This window comes from Cyprinus carpio, chromosome B10, assembly GCF_018340385.1.
Source record: "Cyprinus carpio isolate SPL01 chromosome B10, ASM1834038v1, whole genome shotgun sequence".
NCBI classification, from domain to species: Eukaryota; Metazoa; Chordata; class Actinopteri; order Cypriniformes; family Cyprinidae; genus Cyprinus; species Cyprinus carpio.
This window is the reverse complement of record NC_056606.1, coordinates 12133965-12154400: the sequence shown is the minus strand read 5'-3', so window position 1 is coordinate 12154400 and position 20436 is coordinate 12133965. Positions and strand designations below refer to the sequence as shown.

General features: G+C 34.6%; 1 protein-coding gene across 1 annotated transcript in view; it reads left to right on the top strand.

The window, feature by feature from the left end:
• The window catches only part of LOC109061913 (protocadherin Fat 3-like), a 52436-nt gene extending 40393 nt beyond the window's left edge, over positions 1-12043 (top strand). Inside the window, 6 exon segments of the mRNA XM_042732524.1 lie at positions 1850-2634; positions 3924-4025; positions 5429-5488; positions 8117-8155; positions 8412-8477; positions 9476-12043. Of these exon segments, the coding sequence (XP_042588458.1) occupies positions 1850-2634; positions 3924-4025; positions 5429-5488; positions 8117-8155; positions 8412-8477; positions 9476-10017 (1594 nt within the window). The 3' untranslated portion in view covers positions 10018-12043.
• Positions 12044-20436: the final 8393 nt, after the last annotated feature.

Genomic DNA, 20436 nt, shown 5'->3' with positions numbered 1-20436 from the left:
AATGATTTCTAAAGGATCATGTGACACTGGAGACTGGAGTAATGACTGCTGAAAATTTAGCTTCACAGGAATAAAAAACAGTTAATTTAATACTAATATATATATATATATATATATATATATATATATATATATATATATATATATATATTGCAATATTACAGTTTTACTGTATTTTGATCAAATAAATGCAACCACAGTGAGCAAAACATAATTCTTTCAAAAACACAAATAAAATCTTACTGACCCCAAACTTTTGAACAATAGTGTAGATACCTAGATGACCTGCTGCATTTGCCAGAATGAGCTGTATTCACTTCCTGTGTCTGAAAATGTGTACTGTCATAGAAGGTTCTACATCTGATGAAGAATTTAAGTACACTAAAAAGTATATGTGTGTGTGTGTAATGTGATTTCAATCTGGTCATACGTCATCCTGCATGTTGGCATTGTCATGTGATCTACATAATCACAGTTTTACAGTTCTGCACTATTTATGAATATAACGACTGTGCTCTCCTGTGGCCTCCTGTTGATAGCAAGAGTGTGCTTTGGATGCACATTACTTCAGAAGTAGTAGGTCATCCATCCATCATCAACAGTTCTAGAAAAGCAAACATAATCATGAGAGGTATTGCTTTTCACTTACTTTATAATTAGTACTATATCCCAATACTGTGTCCCACAATGCATTTGACTTGACCATTCACTTCCAGAGTGATGAATGAACTTAATATTTATCAGACCCATCAAATAAGTCAGGGAGCTAATCAGCAGATGTGATTAATGCAAAATTGAACTGAAAAAGGCTAAATAACCATTCCCCCCCACAATGTAGCATGCAATTGTTTAAAACAAGAAATCATGCGTTTTTAAAAAGGAAGCTCCACCAAAAAGTAAAAATGTTATCTTTTACTCTACCCTCAAGTGGTCCTAGATGTATATGACTTTGTTTTTTCATATGAATACAATTTTTTTTTATACAAGAATGAGTCCATATAATTCAAGTGGATTGTAACTCAAAAGTGGACATTTAAAAAACCATACACCGTAGACTCAACAAATAAATCAGTGTCTGAAGGTGCGTGTAAGAAAAATGTGACCCTGGACCACAAAACCAGTCATAAGTCGCACGGGTATATTTGTATTAAGTAAAGATCATGTTCCATGAAGATATTTTTTAAATTTACTACCATACATTTATCTAAACTTTAAAGACGTTTTCTCAATATTTTGATTTTTTTGCACCCTCAGATTCCAGATTTTTTAAATATTTGTATCTAGGCCAAATATTGTCCTATCCTAACAAACCATACATCAATGGAAAGCTTATTTATAATAAAAATTTCAAAAAATTACCCTCACAAATATTTATATTTTAAACTTTTTAAACTATTAAACACCATTTGAGGATGTGTTCACTTTTTGGAGGTTTTTGAAGTGTCAGATTTTGGATTACTATTAACTTCCATTAATTATATGGCTTCAAAGATGTTTACATTTCTAAAAATATTAATTTGTGTTTGTCTAAAAAAGAAAGTCAGATACATCTGGGATGGTTCAAGGGTGAAGAAATGTTATTTTTTTCCTGGAGTATCCCTTTAAATCGGTGGTCTCTGCAGAGTTTAGCTCCAACCAGGTCCAACTCACACCTGCTTGGGAGTTTCTAGTAATCCAGAAGAGCTTGATTAGCTGGATCAGGTGTGTTTGTTTTGGGTTGGAGCTGTGGCCCTCCAAGAATTAAGTTTAAGTCCAATGCTTTAAAGAATAGTATGCAGTGTATACTGTACAGTAAATAGTTAGCTAGTATTTAATTCCCAACAGTCTGACACAATCCTTCTGTCCACAGATGCGATGAGGATGTGAACGAGTGTGAGAGGGAGGAGTGTGAGAACGGAGGGGCATGTGTGAACACATTCGGAGCCTTCTACTGTAACTGCACCATGGGTTTCGAGGGTCAATTCTGTGGCCAGCCATCTCTGGACAGTCCAGACACGCAGGCCGAGGCCCTGTCGTACATCGGACCGGGAGAGATCATCGGCATCGGCGTGTTGCTCTTTGTGGTGTTTGTCCTGCTGACCCTGCTGGCCGTGTTCCGCAAAAAAGTCCTCCGGAAGGACTGGAGCCGCGGGGAGGCAGTGGGAATCTCCACAGAGACCAACTACATGCTGCATAAGACAGGCATGAGAACCGAGGGCATCGAGTTCAAAGCTGTACGGGTCAGCGGCGAGTGTCACACCAGCCTCTACCGGAACGACAGCACAGGAGGGCCGCCGCAGGTCATGGTGCGGCCCACAGCCTACACGCTTCCCCACTGCCAGGGAATCCCTCGAGGGGAAATGGAAAAGACGGAGGGAGGGCTAGCCACCCTCTCCTGCCCTCCACAGATGAGCACCTTCCAGGCGGATCCGCCACACATCCTTGGGATGCCGCGGAGAGGTGTGGCCGTCTGCAGCGTGGCACCCAATCTTCCCTCGTCTTTGTCCCCGAACCCGTCCGAACGCAGCCCAATCCGCAAACCTCCATGGGAAGAGGACGACGATGAGGACAATGATATGGAGCATCAAGTCCAAGTTCTGGAGTGGGAAGAAAGGGGTTATCAGGCGGACGGAGAGGAAGCGTTCAGAGCTGAGGGTAATGAATTGGCAAAACGGCAGAGTTTCAGCGTGACTCCGTAACTCCTCGTGGCCAATTAAACGCAGTCTTTGTGTGGTTGAGATTATACATATGCACCACAGTCTCCTTTTGGAAAATCCATCTTACAATAATGTGTGATGAGTGTAATTACCTTAGAGATAACACGGGGGTTTCACACAAAAGGAGAAAGTAAAGCATTTAGAGTGAATCCTCAAGATTCAAATAGAAACATCCATCCACATTGTGATAAATGTTACGCATAATGCGTTAATCACAATAATGTATATTAAAAAACTGGGGTTTCATCTAATCTTCCTTCACAATGAGTTTCTTTTTAATTATTTCAAATTCAGCATTCTTGCGATTTTTCATATCTTGAAAATTGACCAGGGACTCAAAAATAATTTCACAACAAATCAGATTATAGTAATCAGAACAATCTGCGGTGTTGTATCATAGCACGAAATAGGCTAACAGGAGCCTTTCATATAAAATATTTAACAGTCTGGCCATGTAGGTTAGCAGCTAATACATATGTGAAGGTGATTATTACACTTCTGCTTGTGGAAATACATTATCTAAGATTTCTCTTCGATTTGTGTTCTCAAGTGGATAACCTTGGTCTTGTTAGTGTTTTCTTCAAGCAGAAACTCATTTGTCATGGACTGGTTGTTAGCTTTTGCAGTGCATAGTCTGGGATAAATATAGGACTGATATTATTGCTCTTTCACTTTAGCAGATTTGAAAGATTTTTATGCTGTAGACAGAATTAAGCTGTAAATGTGGTTTTGTTTGTGCGTATGTGTGTGCGTGTCTGGTTTTGGGATATTAGATGTCTGTTTAGTGAATGCAAATGGGCCAGTAGTTCAGACTCGACATGGCAGTATTTTCACTGGCTTAAAAAACATTTTTTAGTTCATACAGAAGTGACCATAAAGACACAAACATATTAGCCTAAACAACACAACTGTTTTCAGTGGTGAAAAATAATAAGAAATGCAAATCAACATGTTAAACTGATTTCTGAAGTATCATAGGAATAAAATAACATTGTTTTTATATAAAGTTAAAACAATTTTATTAGTTTTTATTGTGCATAATAAATTGTTCAGCTACATGTCATCTATGAATTCATAAACACTTTAGCTGGAAAATGAGACATTGTGACAACCTTCAAGCTGGCCCTGAACCATCCCTAGAGTGATTGTATAGTATGAATGTATAGCACAGCTGCATTAGCATGTGAGTGGGTCTGTATAAGAATCTGCTATTGTATTCTTCTGCAGAAGCTGGAAATGCACCAGAAGAGGTCACCTGCTTCTCCGACAGCAGCACGAGCGAGGCACACTCCCTCAGGTCCTTCCAGTCTGATTCCTGCGACGACAACGGTGAGAAACATGCATTGCAAGACCCAAAGTCCTGAACATACCCTCCAAACAACCTCCAAAAACTTTCTCTGTTCAAAGAATGTTTAAAGTTTAACTATGGAAAATACTTTTTAGAGCATCTTATCCTGTCACGTTTTAACCATTACTGTAACCATACATAAACATTTCCCAATCCTATGTGGTCCCAAAACAGTCATTAGGCCAAGACTGAAATTTGTGAAAAAAAACACAGAGCAATTAGATAACAAACTGATTGAACCCTATGTGTTGATGTTTTCTCACTTCTTGTTATACAAGCCTGGTCTCTTTGCACTCATTAGCTCTTTGTAATAGTTAGCCTTGATATGCTTAATAGTGCTGTCAGTTGATTAAAGGAATTGTATACACTACTGCTCAAAAGTTTGGGATCAGTAAGACTTGTAATGTTTTTTAAAGAAGTCTCTTATGCTCATCAAGACTGCATTTATTTGATCAAAAATTGTGGAGTAACCTCTCATATATGTAAATATTAAGACCATTTTGCTTCTCCATTTAATGACCCCTTTAATGGCATCTTATGCCTAAACTGCAAGTTCTTAGATTTTTAATTATTAACAATTACAGAACATTATTAAAAAAAACATATAACTCAAAAACTTTTAATTTAAGAGATCTTAAAATAATAATATCTATAAACTCATTATAATAAACACATTAAGCCTTTTTTATCATGTTTTGTTGATATTTCTGTTTCTTTATCAGCTTTCTGTTTCACATTTATTTTCACATTAAAAGCATAATTAAGGAAAAAACACCACAAAAGAACAAGTCTTCTGGAGCCATATGATAGCTTTGAGTGCTGGACAGACCAGTTTAAGTCACTCCCTGCATTTAAATACTAAAAAGACCTGATTAACAACACGCACACATGCAACATTATCACATTAACCTATACTGTACGTAAACTCTCACGCACTCGGCTGTATTATAATGACCTAATCTCAGGCAAAGGTAACTGATTATTCCATTCACCTAATTAAGATGACTTCCGTTGTCTGATCTTTCCAAAAGGAAATCATGAGGATTAGTAATAACCCTACCCTGCTTTAACGAAGTGACAGCCTAAATAGGTCAGAGCAGTAATTACAATCCATCTGCCTTTGATTTGCTCTCCAAACGCCAATGCTATCATGACTCAGTAGTGTAGTATCACTTCGGCTGTACAAAAGAGATGCCAGACTGGCACATCAGGGGTCCACTTGCTTCTGTTTAGCAGATTTCATGATGCTGGAGGACTACAAATGGGTCATAGTGATTTATATAAATGCTTATGTAAGGTTTTCGTTGAGTGTTTGATGTTTGATTGAAGTGTTTGATCATTGATTTAATTGTTGCCTGACATTTTACACTTGGTTATGCCCTAGCTTCCATTGTGACGGTGATACGACTGGTGAACAATGCAGTGGAGACCATTGAAAATGAAGGTACGAGTCTATTTCTATTACATGACTTGTTGAATGCCCAACAAAATCAAAATTAGAGTTGTGTGGCTTTTACTCCATGTCATAGTGTACTGCTAAATGTTGACAAAATTAACTATTAATCTTTCTATTCGGAATTTTGCCAAGTATTTTTCTTTTTCTTTCTTTCTTGCTTTCTTTCTTGCTTTCTTGCTTTCTTTCTTTCTTTCTTTCTACCTTCTTCCATCCATCCATCCATTCTTTCTTTCTTTCTTTCTTTCTTTCCTACCAATATACCCAACTATCTGCTCTATCTATCTATCTATCTATCTATCTATCTATCTATCTATATATATACAAATCTATATATCTATCTATCTATCTATCTATCTATCTATCTATCTATCTATCTATCTATTTTTGTGACGTTATATGTGAAAATATATATATTTTGTCTGTTTCTATATAGATGCAACTTTTGATTTTGAATGTTGAAATTACGTTAATCAACTTTAATTGTTAATTCGTGCTACTGGTGTTAACGAATGTCAACAAATGAAACCTTATTGTTAACTTTTACCAAATATTCTTTATCCTTAGTTTTATTTTATTTGTAATAAAAAATATTTAATAATAATTTTAGAAATATTATCATGTTATAGTGTACTATTTAGAAATATTGTAGGCATCATTGCAAAATAAACCCAAGTCATCAGGACACAGATGAGAAGCAGAACTTCCTGCTTATTAGATAGCTTCTAGGTAAATAAATAATAAATGGATGTGAAAAATTTATTTGAGGTGAAAGTATTTTATTGTGTCAGAAGAAAGAAAGGTATAGATAGATACATCCAGCACTGCAAGGAAATCTGTTGCCTGGATACAACAGTCAGTTAGCATCATTATAGAAGAAAAACTGACCATAGAATGTTGCAACTGACTGAATGAAATATAGAGCTGTAGAGTCAAGTATAGTGCCATGTAGTTATATTTTATAGTGTTATTCAGTTTAAATGTTAGAGGGATAAACCACACTGCATGAAAAGGTAAAGATAAAATCCCAGAGCACAGGAACTGAAGTGTGCATTCATGCAGGAGTTCAGTCCACGCTGGACAAAGTAGGATTAGAGTCGTTAATTAAACTGCACAACTCTGGACTTGAATAAAACCAGGGTTAAGATTTGCTCTTTAATCACTCACATAATCCAATTGCATTGAAAACCTGAACAATTTACTAGCATTTAGTTAGTGAATAACAGCATCCCTGTACTCCGTGGCTCAGCTGCAGTGACCTGTTTTTGAGGCACACCAGAACCAGTCTCTAATTAAACCTGGCCTAGACCAAAGCTGTTTCCAATCAGTGCGAAAACAAGCTGTTTGCTTGAAAGTCTCACATGCTATGGTAATTTTTGCTGTCTGAGGAGTTCTCAGCTCCACCTTCTTTCTCAGAGGTCTGGATGAAAGTGGACTGTTTTTGTTGGTTATGCTAAACAGCACAATGTGATTTATCCAAGTAGGACATGTTCCTGGATCAACACATTTTTTGGGTCTTAGACCATCATAAACTTTAAAATGGGCAAACTTTTAGTTGTTGCCTTGAGAAAATATTTCTCATTTCTATTTATTATCTTATTTATTACTATTGTATTAATTACAATTTCTAAATTACTTTGGTGTAACCTAATGTAGTCAGGTTGATTTAAGTTATAATAATTATGTTTATATATATTTTAAATGTATAAATGGAATACAATTTATATCTTACAAATATGTTTTAAAATATTACTTTAATAATAAATTTAAATATTAATTCATTTTAAATATAATATAACCTTATAGCTATATTAAAAATATTATATTAATAGAATAAATTTAAATATATTTTAGATTAAATACATATTAATTGGCTATTTTTTTTATTATGAATTAATTTAGATTTAACACAATTTATATCTTACAAATATATTTTAAAAATAAATGTAAATATTGATTAATATTAAATATAATATAAATTGAACTATATCATAAATTATATATTATTTAAATATTAATTAGCAAATTTTTTATTATAAATTAATTTAAATTTAGAAAAATACATTTTGATTTAATTAATGAATTGCCTCTTAATAACTCTTACTGTTTATTTTATTTATTGCTATTATATTTATTACTATTTCTAAATAACTGGTGTTACCTAATGAAGTCAGGTTGATTTAAGTGATATTAAATAATATATAATCTGCATGTGTATTTTAAATGTATAAATTTTATAAATTATTTTGATATAATTCTTTTAGTAATAATTAGTAATTATTTAATTTTAGTTGAATGAAACATTTAAATTTTAATTATTTACTCTTATTAAAATGTACACATTTTATTATTTCAGTTGTTAAATATTTATTTATATAATAATATTTATTTAATAAGATATCCATTATGACTATTTCATTAAAATAATATAATAATTCATATAAACAACATTTTAAATTCATACATTTAATGCAATTTATCTCACAAATGCATTTTAATTATACAGCTTACTACATACAATTTTATACATGTTTATACAACAAGGATGTTGAGTAGGTCACATTAAACAAGCTTAACATCAGCAGTGATACATGATGTGTTTTCCTCTTCTCTAAACAGTTGCAGGTCTGGGCGATGTGCAGCCTCACAGTACCACCTGTGAGTCCTCTTTATGTTTGGTTTATTGTTCCATTTTACTTTAATATCTATTCCTCTTTTTCACTTGGTCAGACATATTTCCAAACCTTTACATGCATCCCATATTAAAACATTCCATCTTTAATATTTCATCAAGCATGAACAGGTTGATTGTTCTGACTGTTTTGTTTTTGATTTGGCTCGTTTATTTGTTTCCATCTCATAACTCATTAAAACGCTCCCCCTGAAACATTTTCCATTTTATGTCTCTACACAGCAAGCCCACACCTCCACTGTGAGGATGAGATATGCGTGGAATTCATCAAAGAGTATTTTATGAATTGTAAGAGCTTATATCTTCATTAACTGTACTAAAGTAGAGATCTTATGTATTTCAATATCAAGGTCCCATGACAGTTTTCATTTTCTACTCGAAACAAATTTGAAAAAACAACAACAACAACAAAAAAACAAATATATATATATATATATATTTAAATGTAATATATATATATATATATATATATATATATATATATATATATATTAGATCTTAGAATATATAGATATATATGAGATCAACTCAAGTAAGCGCAAGTGCTATTAACTTAAAATTTAAATAAATAAATGTTACCCTTGACCACAAAACCAGTCATAAGGGTCAATTTTTTTGAAATTGAGATTTATACATCATCTGAATAAATAAACAATCCATTGATGTATGGTTTGTTAGGATAGGGCAATATTTGACCGAGATACAACTATTTGAAAATCTGGAATCTGAGGGTGCAAAAAAATCTAAATATTGAGAAAATGGCCTTTAAAATTGTCCAACTGAAGTTCTTTGCAATGCATATTACTAATCAAAAATTAAAAATATCTTCATAGAACATTATCTTTACTTAATATCCTAATGATTTTTGGCATAAAAGAAAAATCGATAATTTTGACCCATAATAATGTATTGTTGTTTATTGCTACAAATATACTGTGCTACTTATGACTGTTTTTTTTTTTTTTTTTTTTTTGGTCCAGGGTCACAAATAATAATAGTAATAATAAATAAAAATAGCTCATAATAATAATAGAGTACAATAAAAATATAGTATTTAAAAAAAAAACAACAACACAAGTACAAGTTAAGCAGAAAAAAACTTCAACATTGATGTTTCTTGAGCACTAAATCTACATATTAGAATGATTTCTGAAGGGTCGTGTAATGCTGAAGACTGGAAAAATGGCTGCTGAAATTGTGTAAAAATTTATAAATATATAAAGTCATACATAAAGTCTTTTGCATATGATCAGGCACTTTTTTGATACTCTGCATGTATTTTCCAGCCTACCAGTGGCAAACCTCGGAGTGGCTTGACACATGTCTCCCAGGATTGGAATCACCACCTCGAGATCAGACCCCTACACCACCTCCTCCACCCCTTCCCGCTTCTCCACCTCCCCTAACCCCTACACGGCTGGGTGGCAGCGTGCGGTTGGATGGCAGCACTCTATCGCTGCAGACTGGCTACCCGTTACGCCGATACCAGGGCCAGAGAAATTTCCGCACATCCCTAACCCTGGATGACAACAACTCGCCTGTATATGAAGAATACCGTCACCCGGATCACTACGACAATGCCTCTACCATTCACCCACTGGGTTTTAGCGAGGGCCGATCCAGACCTGACTATCATCACTCCAGCCAGTACCTGCTCTCTCACCCTCCCCTACTGGCCTGGGAGGAGCGTCCACGTGTCTGGGAGGACACACACCCCTTCGGCAGCCAGCAGGAGATCGACAGACTAGGCAGGATTTCACTTCGGGCCCAACGCTTGCGTAGTCAGAGCCCAAAGACTTCTTTGTCTGGCATGAGAGAGTATTACTGACTGTTAACCGGACAAAGAGTCCTTAATTATACTGGAAGCTTGTGATCATGCAACTGAGGACTCGACCTGAACATGTGTGCTGATCTGTCAGGAATAGAAAAGTCTGGACTCTCACAGCCTCAACCATACTGTACACTAGTGATTATTCTTCAAGTACTTCATTAAAGGAATAGCTCACCCAAAAATGAGAATTCTGTCATCATTTACTCACTCTCTTGTAGTTTCAACTTATACAACTTTCTGGTGTAGAACACAAAAGAATATATTTTTAATATTTTGAACTCTTTTTCTCCGTACAGTGAGTAAATGAGGTCTGAAACGATTGGATTGGAGGTCCAAAATGCAATGGATCCCACTGACTTTATTTTGAATAATGACATTCTTCAAAATATCTTCTTTTGTTTTTTACCAAAGAAAGTCATTCAGGTTTGGAACCATGTAAAGGTGAGTAAATTTTTATTTTTGGGTGAACTATCCTTTAACTAGATGTGTGTGAGAACATTATTAACTCATACTTTTCCATGAGCGCATCTGAAAAACATGGTGATTGGGGGTTTGTGTATTAGGTATGCTACTGTGTTTATTGAGAAACCACATATTTTATTGATGGAATCCATATACAGCAGTGGTTTTCAACCAGGAGGCCTCAGCAAACTTACAAGGGGGTCTCAAGATGACTTCAAAAGATTTAAAACCAAGATACCGCTCTTTTGACCCCCTCGACATCTTTTTAATTGAAAAACCAGGATTCCTACAGTCTTAGAAAACATGGATATATGAGGCTAGTTTAAAAGTGTTATTTCTAGACCTGGGAAACTAAATTAATGGAAATTAGTAAATGCTTAAAATGTCATGAAATAGTTATTTTATCAGGTAGAAATTGAGTAAAACATTTAAGAAAGACTGAATATAAAGTCTTAGTTTTAGTAAAAAGTCTTGGGGCCTTTGGATATTGCTGTGGACAATGGGCGACCTTGGAGTCAAAAAGGTTGAGTACTGCTGATATTTATGACTAAGGAGGACCAAATCTTCCGAGTATGTCTTTGAACAGCCAGTGTTTTGCTATGACAACAGTTTTGAAGGACAGAGGAAACCTGTTTCATTCCATGGACTACATAGAAGCTATGGAGAAAAACAAGTTCATGTAATTAAATTTTTTTGTCAAAACTTCAAGGTTTGTAATGTATGCATACTCAAAATGATTCCAGGAATGAAAGCACACAGGTGCGTTTTACATAAATGAAGAGCTGTTTATGTAGAGCTGTTTGTATACATGACAAGTACATACAGTATTAATCTCTCATCGCACATCTGGCATTTTAGTGTTTTGCTGTTTATGCTGCTGTTTTTGTGATTTTGATTTAGTTTAGGAGGGAGCAATATTGACACTTCAGAAACATCTGTTAACTGTTTAGAATGTTATAGACTTGCTGTATGTTGAAGAAAAAATTTATCATTAAGGTTGCTTTGAGGTTGTGGCTACAAATGGGATTTTTTCTTTTTCACACTTTGCTTATTATATCTCCGTTTTCCTTCATCCCCAGTAGCAATTGCCCATATAATATATACAGTATACAAATCATACTGAAAATCTAAATCTGAAATTTTACTTGGATTATGACATAAATATTATTTTGTTTGTCCTTGATAAATATTTTAGATATTTTTAATACCTCATTTTAGTGTTCATGCATTTATTTATTTTTTTATTGTTTTTATAGCACCTTTGTAGAGTCCAGAGTCATTTTACAAGGCATGATAAGCCAGTAGGAAAAAGCATGAATAATGTTTTATTTAATTTTATATTTAGTTTGTTTCTGTAAACAAACCAGAGAATATTTTATTAAAGCAATAAATCTGATTATTTGAATGGTTTTCAGGATGACCCTGTGGGTCAGAGGTTCTGACGATCTGTGTTGTGCTCGTACATATTAATATTGTCCATTTAATGTGTAGAAATCACCTTGTATGTACTGTATGAATAAAATGCATTGTCCAGTGTAAAATAAAAAAGAACTACAACTACCATAATATATCATCTTTACATTGATTTAACAAGGATTACTGAGTATATCTCAGTAGTAAAGATGTTTCGGCACAAAATAAAACACAATCACACAATCTTTTCATGGCTATACAATTAAGTCATATTTGTGTAATTATTCTAAGAGAGAAGCTTCTGTTCTCTGTAAAACACTGCACACATATTTACTTTATGCAAATTTATGAGATTTACAATTGATGAACATTTCTACTCCTATTAAAATCCTCCTGATTGACACTTAATTGAACAGTTAGACTGACAATGCGTTATCACACATAATAGGCTAAACAAATCTTTGCACAAGCCAATCTTCCCTGTGGACAACAGAAAGCCACAAGAGTACAGTTGAATATAACAGCAGTATACACAATGTTCCAGTTTTTTATTATACAGTAGTTACATCATTGTTTGTGTACCATCATTTGTGGAAGAAGTGCACAAAGGGCCACTCTTGTTGAACGCAAACAATTTAAGACACTCTAGAATTTCCAAATGCATTATTTGTGCGTTTAAAGAGACAACTGTACAGGAGACCACACAATCCGATTGCATGATTCAAAGCTTGTTTATGGGCAAGGTTCCAGGAATTCAGCTTATAAGATCGAAACGTAATGACACTTTCATTCCTGGGCCTTTTCTCTTTGTTGTACAGGGACTTCTCCAAGAACACATTTCATCAGAGATGAGGTTTTGTAAACACTGTGTTTCTGTGCATTTATGCTCTGGGTGTATCAGTGAGCATGACCACCTTTTCTTTTCAAGTTTGAAAGTGTGCTGTTCAAAACTGCAGTAAAATATATTAAGTGTATAATATTTTGTAAATGACTTTGGCCTTGAGTCAGGTGGAAGGTTAGAAAAATGTGTTAAAAGGCCAGCTAAATGTGCATTCACACTATACTTTCAACACACTATCATGGCAATTCAGAACTATTTTATATGGAAGCCTAAAAAAAAGTAATGCAAATTTTTTCCTTACAATTCTGACTTTGTTTTTTTAGCTATTCTGCATGGTGTTAACTCAGAATTCTGAATTATTCTTGCAGTTACCAGTTTATGCCTCACATTATGAGTTTATATCTTGCAATTCTGTCTTTTTTGGTTCTGCCATAGAATTAATAAATTAAAAAAGTCATTTTAACTTTTTCTAACAATTCTGATTTTCCTCATAATTGTGAGCTTGTTTCTCACAATCTGACTTTTCATTTCAGAATTGCAATTCAGAGTTTATATCTTGTAATTCTTACATTTTTATTTTCATAATTGCACAAGAAAAGTAATAATTATGAAGTATAAACCCAGACTTGTGTGGAAAAAGTCAGAATGGTAAGATAAAAAGTTACCTTTTTATATTGTGGTAGAAATCCATAATTTTACTGTTTTGGCAAATAACTGGCTATTTTATATTAATTTATATACGACCTGCACATTGTACAAAATAATATGAAATCGCCACCTCATAAAAATAGTCAGGTTTTATCGTGAGATTGGATTGGATACTTGTATTTTATTGCGCAAATTCACAATAACAGCACAAAATCGCTTCATTAAAAATCGTTTCATAGAAGTCTCTCTCTCTTGTGAGTGAAGCAATTTCACTGCTTTCCAAAATTATGCCAATCACATTCTAGCACTGAAGACTGATGGGTAATTAAGCCTAACCACAGTGGATCCACAAGGTCAAACCGCCACAATCTCACAGATGAGTCGACTTCCACTAAATCAAACGTGCGACGCAGAATCCAAGGAGGATAATTTACAAGGAAATGAAACCAGTTGTAATCCCTCTGAATTAATACTGGTGTTTACATCTTTAAGCATACCCAACCACTAGAGAATCCACACTCCTTCAGTACCTCTTCCTTTGACTTTTAAAACAAGTGAGAGCAAGCCGCTGGACTGACAGAAAGACGGCTGGTTATATAAGGAGTGGGGGAGAGATGCTGGATTATGGTTCCCCTGTTTCTGCTCGGAGACATGAGAGAGTTAGGGGTGATTATACCCACACAGTCTACTGAATAATACCCAGATTAGACACACTAACCAGGCCTCATCTCCACGCAAAACATCTGCCTTTGCCTCCAGACAGACACACACACACTCATGCTCTGGCACCGTGGATGTTAAACACACCGCTTTGGAACAGATGCTGCTGGTATACGTCACAAGCTTATAACACCACGCGCCAGAAACAGAGACGTACCAACAACAGAGGAATGTTTACAGAGCACTCACTTGTGCCAAATTCTCCCTTTTTGTCTTTTGCTGACACATGTAGCTATAGAGAAAATCTTCCCAGACTGTTAAATGGGGAAATTGTCAATTTTATGAGGGGATAATTGGGAAAAGTTTCTCCTACATTTCAGACAACAACAACAAAACCTGAGGAAACTTAAGACAAAGTCAATGGGAATATGCTTATATTGGTAGGCTAATTATTTTATGATTGTTAGAGGAGGCTGAGCAGAAGGATTCAGAGATGAACTATTCAGTTGTTTCTCATTGGCTGCCTCTGGCTGCATCCCTTATGAAAATTAACCATGGTTTATTATAGTAAAAGTGATTTTACCATTGATTACCATTTGTATAACCACAATTTTACTTCAAAAACATGGTTAAGTTATGGTTAGTGTAGCAAAACTATGGTTAATTTGTGGTTACCAAGGTTTTATTTGTGGTAAAACCACGGTTTATGTTCGTAACGATTTCCTTCCTCGAAATATGAATATTGGCTATGTGGATGAAATTAAACATAGCATTTTGTTTTTAATATAACTCCGCTAAAAGAAATACAATTAGGCCTACTTGAATATAGATTGGTACATTTTATTTTTAAAATTAAAAAATCAAGAAAATTGACTCATTTAATTACAGTGCGTATACAAAATGGAGCGTAAAACATTTTACAAACATCTTACTAAAATGTATTCTACATTTATGAAAAATGTAGGAACCACACATACAGTATGCAAAGTCCACATACTGTGGGTGGCCTTATAATTGTGTTATGAAATGTCATTTTAAATACTCGGAAGCTAGCTAGTGCTGCTATAGGTTTCTCTATAACACAGCAGATAAACGTATGTACAGCTGGCTAATGAGAGGTCTGTAACCTGGGTCTGTATACTGTATAGGGTGTTTATTGTGTTTGACCTGGTTTTGAGGGTGGCACACTTGACATAGCTAGAGGTTCTTGCTGCAGGCTCGTCTTTACAGAGCAGCATTTGCTCGCCGAGAGTGACGGAAGGTTGTAGGGAAAGCACAAATATAGAGATGGTTTGGCCATGTTTTATGCAAATGACTAACAGTGGATCTATTAGAATACTCCAAATTCATTAATATTACAATGATAAACTGACCAATAAAGGAAAGTCAAATTACACAATTGAAGATTTGGAAATGCCTTAAGTTTTTTTTTTTTTTTTTTGTGAGGTATGTTAAAAATAAAAATAAAAAATGTCCGCATTTACAGACAATCAGTTTTCCGTATCACTTTCGCATCATCAAACATGCTAGATTGTGACATTTAGCTAAACTATCACTGGAACCCAAATCACTTAATGATTTCAAAACATGTTCTCATAACAATTCTAAACAAAGCTACAGAAGTCTCAACTATAATGTCTATGAGAGTCTGTGTTTATAAATGAGCCCGGTTGAATTAATGATTGAAAGACTTTCTCTGACATGCTGTGTTAGTGTGTAAGATAATGATTATTTTTAAACTACATTATAAGCACTCAGGCTGGGAAATGGCATTCTCTTTGCTGATAAATAAGTGTTACGTAATATCTGTTTGTTTCAAATTATCATCAGATCATGAATAATTCCACAGACAAAATAAAAGAGCACCTTGTTGAAATAAAGTCGAATAAGGCACGCTTGAGGCTAGTTTGGATTATGTTGTTCTGTTATTCTTTGTTTTGCACATTCTGTCTGATGGGCTTTTAGCTTGGAGCTATGTTCCAGCTTGTAAATAACTTCAGCTATTCAAACGAATCCAAACAACTCCATGGTGTCCTTAAATAACTAAAGTAAGACACATGGCAATTAATCCAGGCATAATCATAGTTGCATTTGACTAAAGTTTGTTTTACGCTTATTTCATGTCTCACTAGCACACAGCCTGCAGTCAGTGTTAAACACTAATTGACAAGATGTGTCCAGGAAAGCACAGTCCTGTTCTATGAGAGGATGTACGCATTCACTTGTTTGTTCACATAAAAATTATCTTTTCTGAACAGCACTTTTGACAAAAAGCCTGGAGATTGCGGAGCAAAAATGAATAGTAGCCCATTACCTTTCACAAAGCAGTTGTCCTGAATTGCTCTTCATGGCTAGGTTTGGGTTCTGGATTCATATAAGAAAAAATAACTGCATTGCAATGATTCAGAGCCTGTGACACCAATTTCCCACTTTCCCCCCCGAATCTGTCTGTTTAGTCAGCCTATCTATATATAAGTGTCAGGTTATTAGTGTCACTCATGGATTTCCTACATACTCCTGTTTACCTCAAAGGTACGACAGCTCTAAGCTCATTGAATATGAGGGTCAAGATCTGATTTCAGTTCTAACACTTTGGCTCCATTCCAAAATATAGTGAACTACCTTGCTTTCAACTGCCTACAGGTACCATCCTATAGCTGAAATGGAACTTCGTATAAGACTCATTTTGAACACACTTGCATAAGCAATTCAGCTGAAGTGCACAGGAGTTTCTATTGATTTCAGGAAAGTTTGACAACTAATATAGTGACAGATTTCTCTCTTTGTTCACCATATTTTTCCACTGAGCTTGTCATAGTGAATTTATTATGGATTTGTTTGCTTACTCAGTGACAATTAATTTGCCTTACAGTTTGGTGAATAATTCTAAAAGGCATGCGGTATAAAGCCTCATTTATGTGCAGAACATGTTTTTTGCATTTAAACACAGTGCAGTAGAATGGGAAAAAAACTGAAATGTCTAGAGACTTATTTTTTAAATGTTAAAGCACCATAAACACAATGGTCAAACATGTCTGACTAGCATTTTTACATAGAGAATCAGAAAAAAAAATGCAAGGTGCAGAGTAATGGAATAAAAAAAATTCACAAGGTCATTTTTTAAAAGTTTAACTTTTAACTTAATCACACCATTTTTCTAACACTAGAGTTGCTATCAAACGAAAAAGCTGCATAGTAGAATGCAAAACCATGAAATGCAGAGACGTGGAATTTTAAAAAAGCAAGGTCAGAGGCAGAGGCCAAATATACATATTTTTTAAGCTGAACTTATTTTCATTTAAACACCGTGCTTTTAGAAAGATGTCAAATGCAAGAAGGTACAAAATACACAAAACCCAGCACAATGATCAAATGTGTCCATCTAGTGCATGTTTACATAGAAAACAATAGAAAAGCACAAAAACAAATGAAACAAATTGAAAAGCAGTGTACAGTGAACAGCTCCTGTGTATGCATTTAAAACAGCCTTTGCATGGCGAGATATAAAATTCTCTTTGGAAAAAAAAAACAAAAAAAAACTGTCTTTCTTTTTTGATTAGTGTAAACGGGATCAGAGCACATGTTTCTGCTCTTGTGTTTAAGTCCTCTACAGATAGCAGTCTTCTCATTAAACTGATCTCCTGCAGTGATGGAGATCCATGTACCGGTGTGATTCGCCTTGAGAACACTGAGTCTAATCATGCCTATTATCCAATGCATTTCCTCAGTCTCTAGGAGTTGTGCTTAAAAACAATTGATGATTATACTGAAAAAAAACATAGGTAGTGCAGCCAACCCTTGGTGTTTATGCGATAAAATGCTTAATTAATACATTACAGTGTGAAAAAATCTCCAACCGATGCTTGTGGTGAGTTAAAAGGCACAGCAGAAACAATTGCTTTATGTGTTACGCCTGCAAATTTCATATCCTTGTTTTCTGTATTTTAACAGCTTGTGAAGACTGAAGTATAGAGCACAGTTCAGACACTCTTCCGGCAGCTTCCCACATTTTCTTTGAATATACCACTTGCCGAGCTGTCTGAATTCAAGTCTTTATGCTACTTTGTAGTGGGAATGAAGAAAAATACCCTGAGGATATTTTCAACAGACCCGAGTGTCCATGGGTGAAAGGGCTTAGATCAATGCAGAGTAATTACACATGCTTCCGTCCAGTATTACAGAACTCTGTAGGGTTGAAGAGGGACAGAGGGAAATAACATTATTTTGCCGTGTCAGACTGTCATGCCTGTCAGTAATATTCTGTAATGATTATCTTTAATGAACAGCTAATAATTAAACAAGTATGATTCGACCCCAAGATGTCACAAATGGCAGCTGCTTGGCTGGTGCAGGACCTTTGAAATTGGAGAAGCTAGAGCCTGCAAATTTGCTTACGAAGCATTTTTCACGTGACTGATCACTGTTAAAAGGGAAAAGTTTCACACTTTCAAGAGACTTAAACATTTGTCACTAGTACAACATCTACTATCCCAGGTGAAAAAACACAATGTCCCCACTGGATGCAACAAATGCCTCATTTGTAATGGGTTTTATTGGTTTTTTCTCATCTAGTGATGTCCGGATCGCAAACGAAGCTTTCTGTTTAACTGGATCTTCTTAGTGAACCAGTTCACCAAATCAAACTGAATCATTTGAAACGGTTTGCACCTCCAGTAAGCACTAATCCACAAATTATTTAAGTTATTCGTACATTACACTCCCTCTGACGCGAAATAAACCAATATCCCGAGTTATTCAGTTACTTCTAACAGTACTTTGACTGAACTGCTGAAAGAGAACCGATGATGGGATGTGCACAAGCAGAGCAGCTGCACTGAATCTCGTGCTGCTGGCCTGGGAGGCGGCATAGTATGTTAAGGGGCGTAACATTTCCGTCACACGCTTGAGGCATTCGGCCAATCACAACGCACTGCATACCAATCAAATCACACCACACCTCTCCATAACAAAAAGATTAGCAAAAAAAAAATTGATGCATTTCAGAAAGGCGGGGCATAGAGGAGAAACAATAATGGAATATGGAAAATAATGTGTTTTTTGAACCTTAAACCACATAACCACATTGCATTACACCAAATACACAAAATAATGTTCTTTTTAGCAGCATCATATGACCCCTTTAAGAGTAAAATTATACCTGTCATTGTCTTCAAAAGTAAATTAAATACAAAATGACTTCACAAGTAAAGTAGCATAAAAGTAAAAAGAGTATAAAACAGCCCCTGGTTTTTGGGTGTAGAATAGAAATAATATTAAATCACTATTATTCATTTCCCAACTGAACTATTTGCATAGGACAAACAATGCATTTGTGAGTGTGTCATTCTTTACAACATGAATTGATTTGTATAAATTGAAGAGGTGCATAATAATGTTAAATATTATAATTCAGTGAGCTTTTTTCCCCTGTGATACTTCCATCAACGTTTATGCAACATTTTTGCTTTCAACCAACTAATGATGATGTTGAAAGAAATACACCTACCCTACTGTTGCTATAGTTACAAAAGTAACTTTGACCCCCATAAAATTGACTTTAGGTAAAAAAAAACAAAAGTGAGCTGTGATTTCAGTTTTGTTCAGTTTTCTGACTAATTGTAACTTTTTTCATGCTATTCATTTTAATATATGCTATATGTAATCATATTCCAAAAATTATGCATTTGTTATTAGATTAAACAATTACATTTAAAAATACTTGTAATCAGTTTTTATTGATTACATGATTACGTATTTTTCACGCAATAACAATAAATTATTCATGATTTACTGATTCTTTCTAATTCCTCTTTTTCATCTGTTAAATGTTCCTTTCTAAAATAGCCTAACAATTATACAGTAAACACTCAGAAAGTCTTCCAGTTTTGTGGACGTTCACACAAAAACCAGTCACTAGTCAGGTGGCTACACAGCATTTGACCACAGAATTTACAAAAATCATTTTACTACTGATTAACACATTAATTTTCATTTGAATTATCATTCAGTGGATTATTTAACCATGTGTTACTATATCTTTGGAAGGCTTTTGTCTTTCAAACAGATTAAAATGCATAAATTCGCATTATTTCTTATTTACAATACATGTAATGCAGGCATTCCTAAATTTTGCTGTCATCTAAAACTCTTTCATCTAATATAGCCTATTTAAAAGTCAAAAGTAATCAAAAAGTAGTCTGATTATATTACCTAAAATGTGTAATGTAATGGGTTACTGACTACAATTTTTGTCAAGTAATTTGGAATCAGCAACTGAGTAATCTACCCAGCTCTGAGTGTGACTTATTTGGGGGACATTTTTGTTTTAACGTCCTTTGTGATGTAATAATAATCATAATAATAATAATTATCACCTTGACCTCATAGACTAT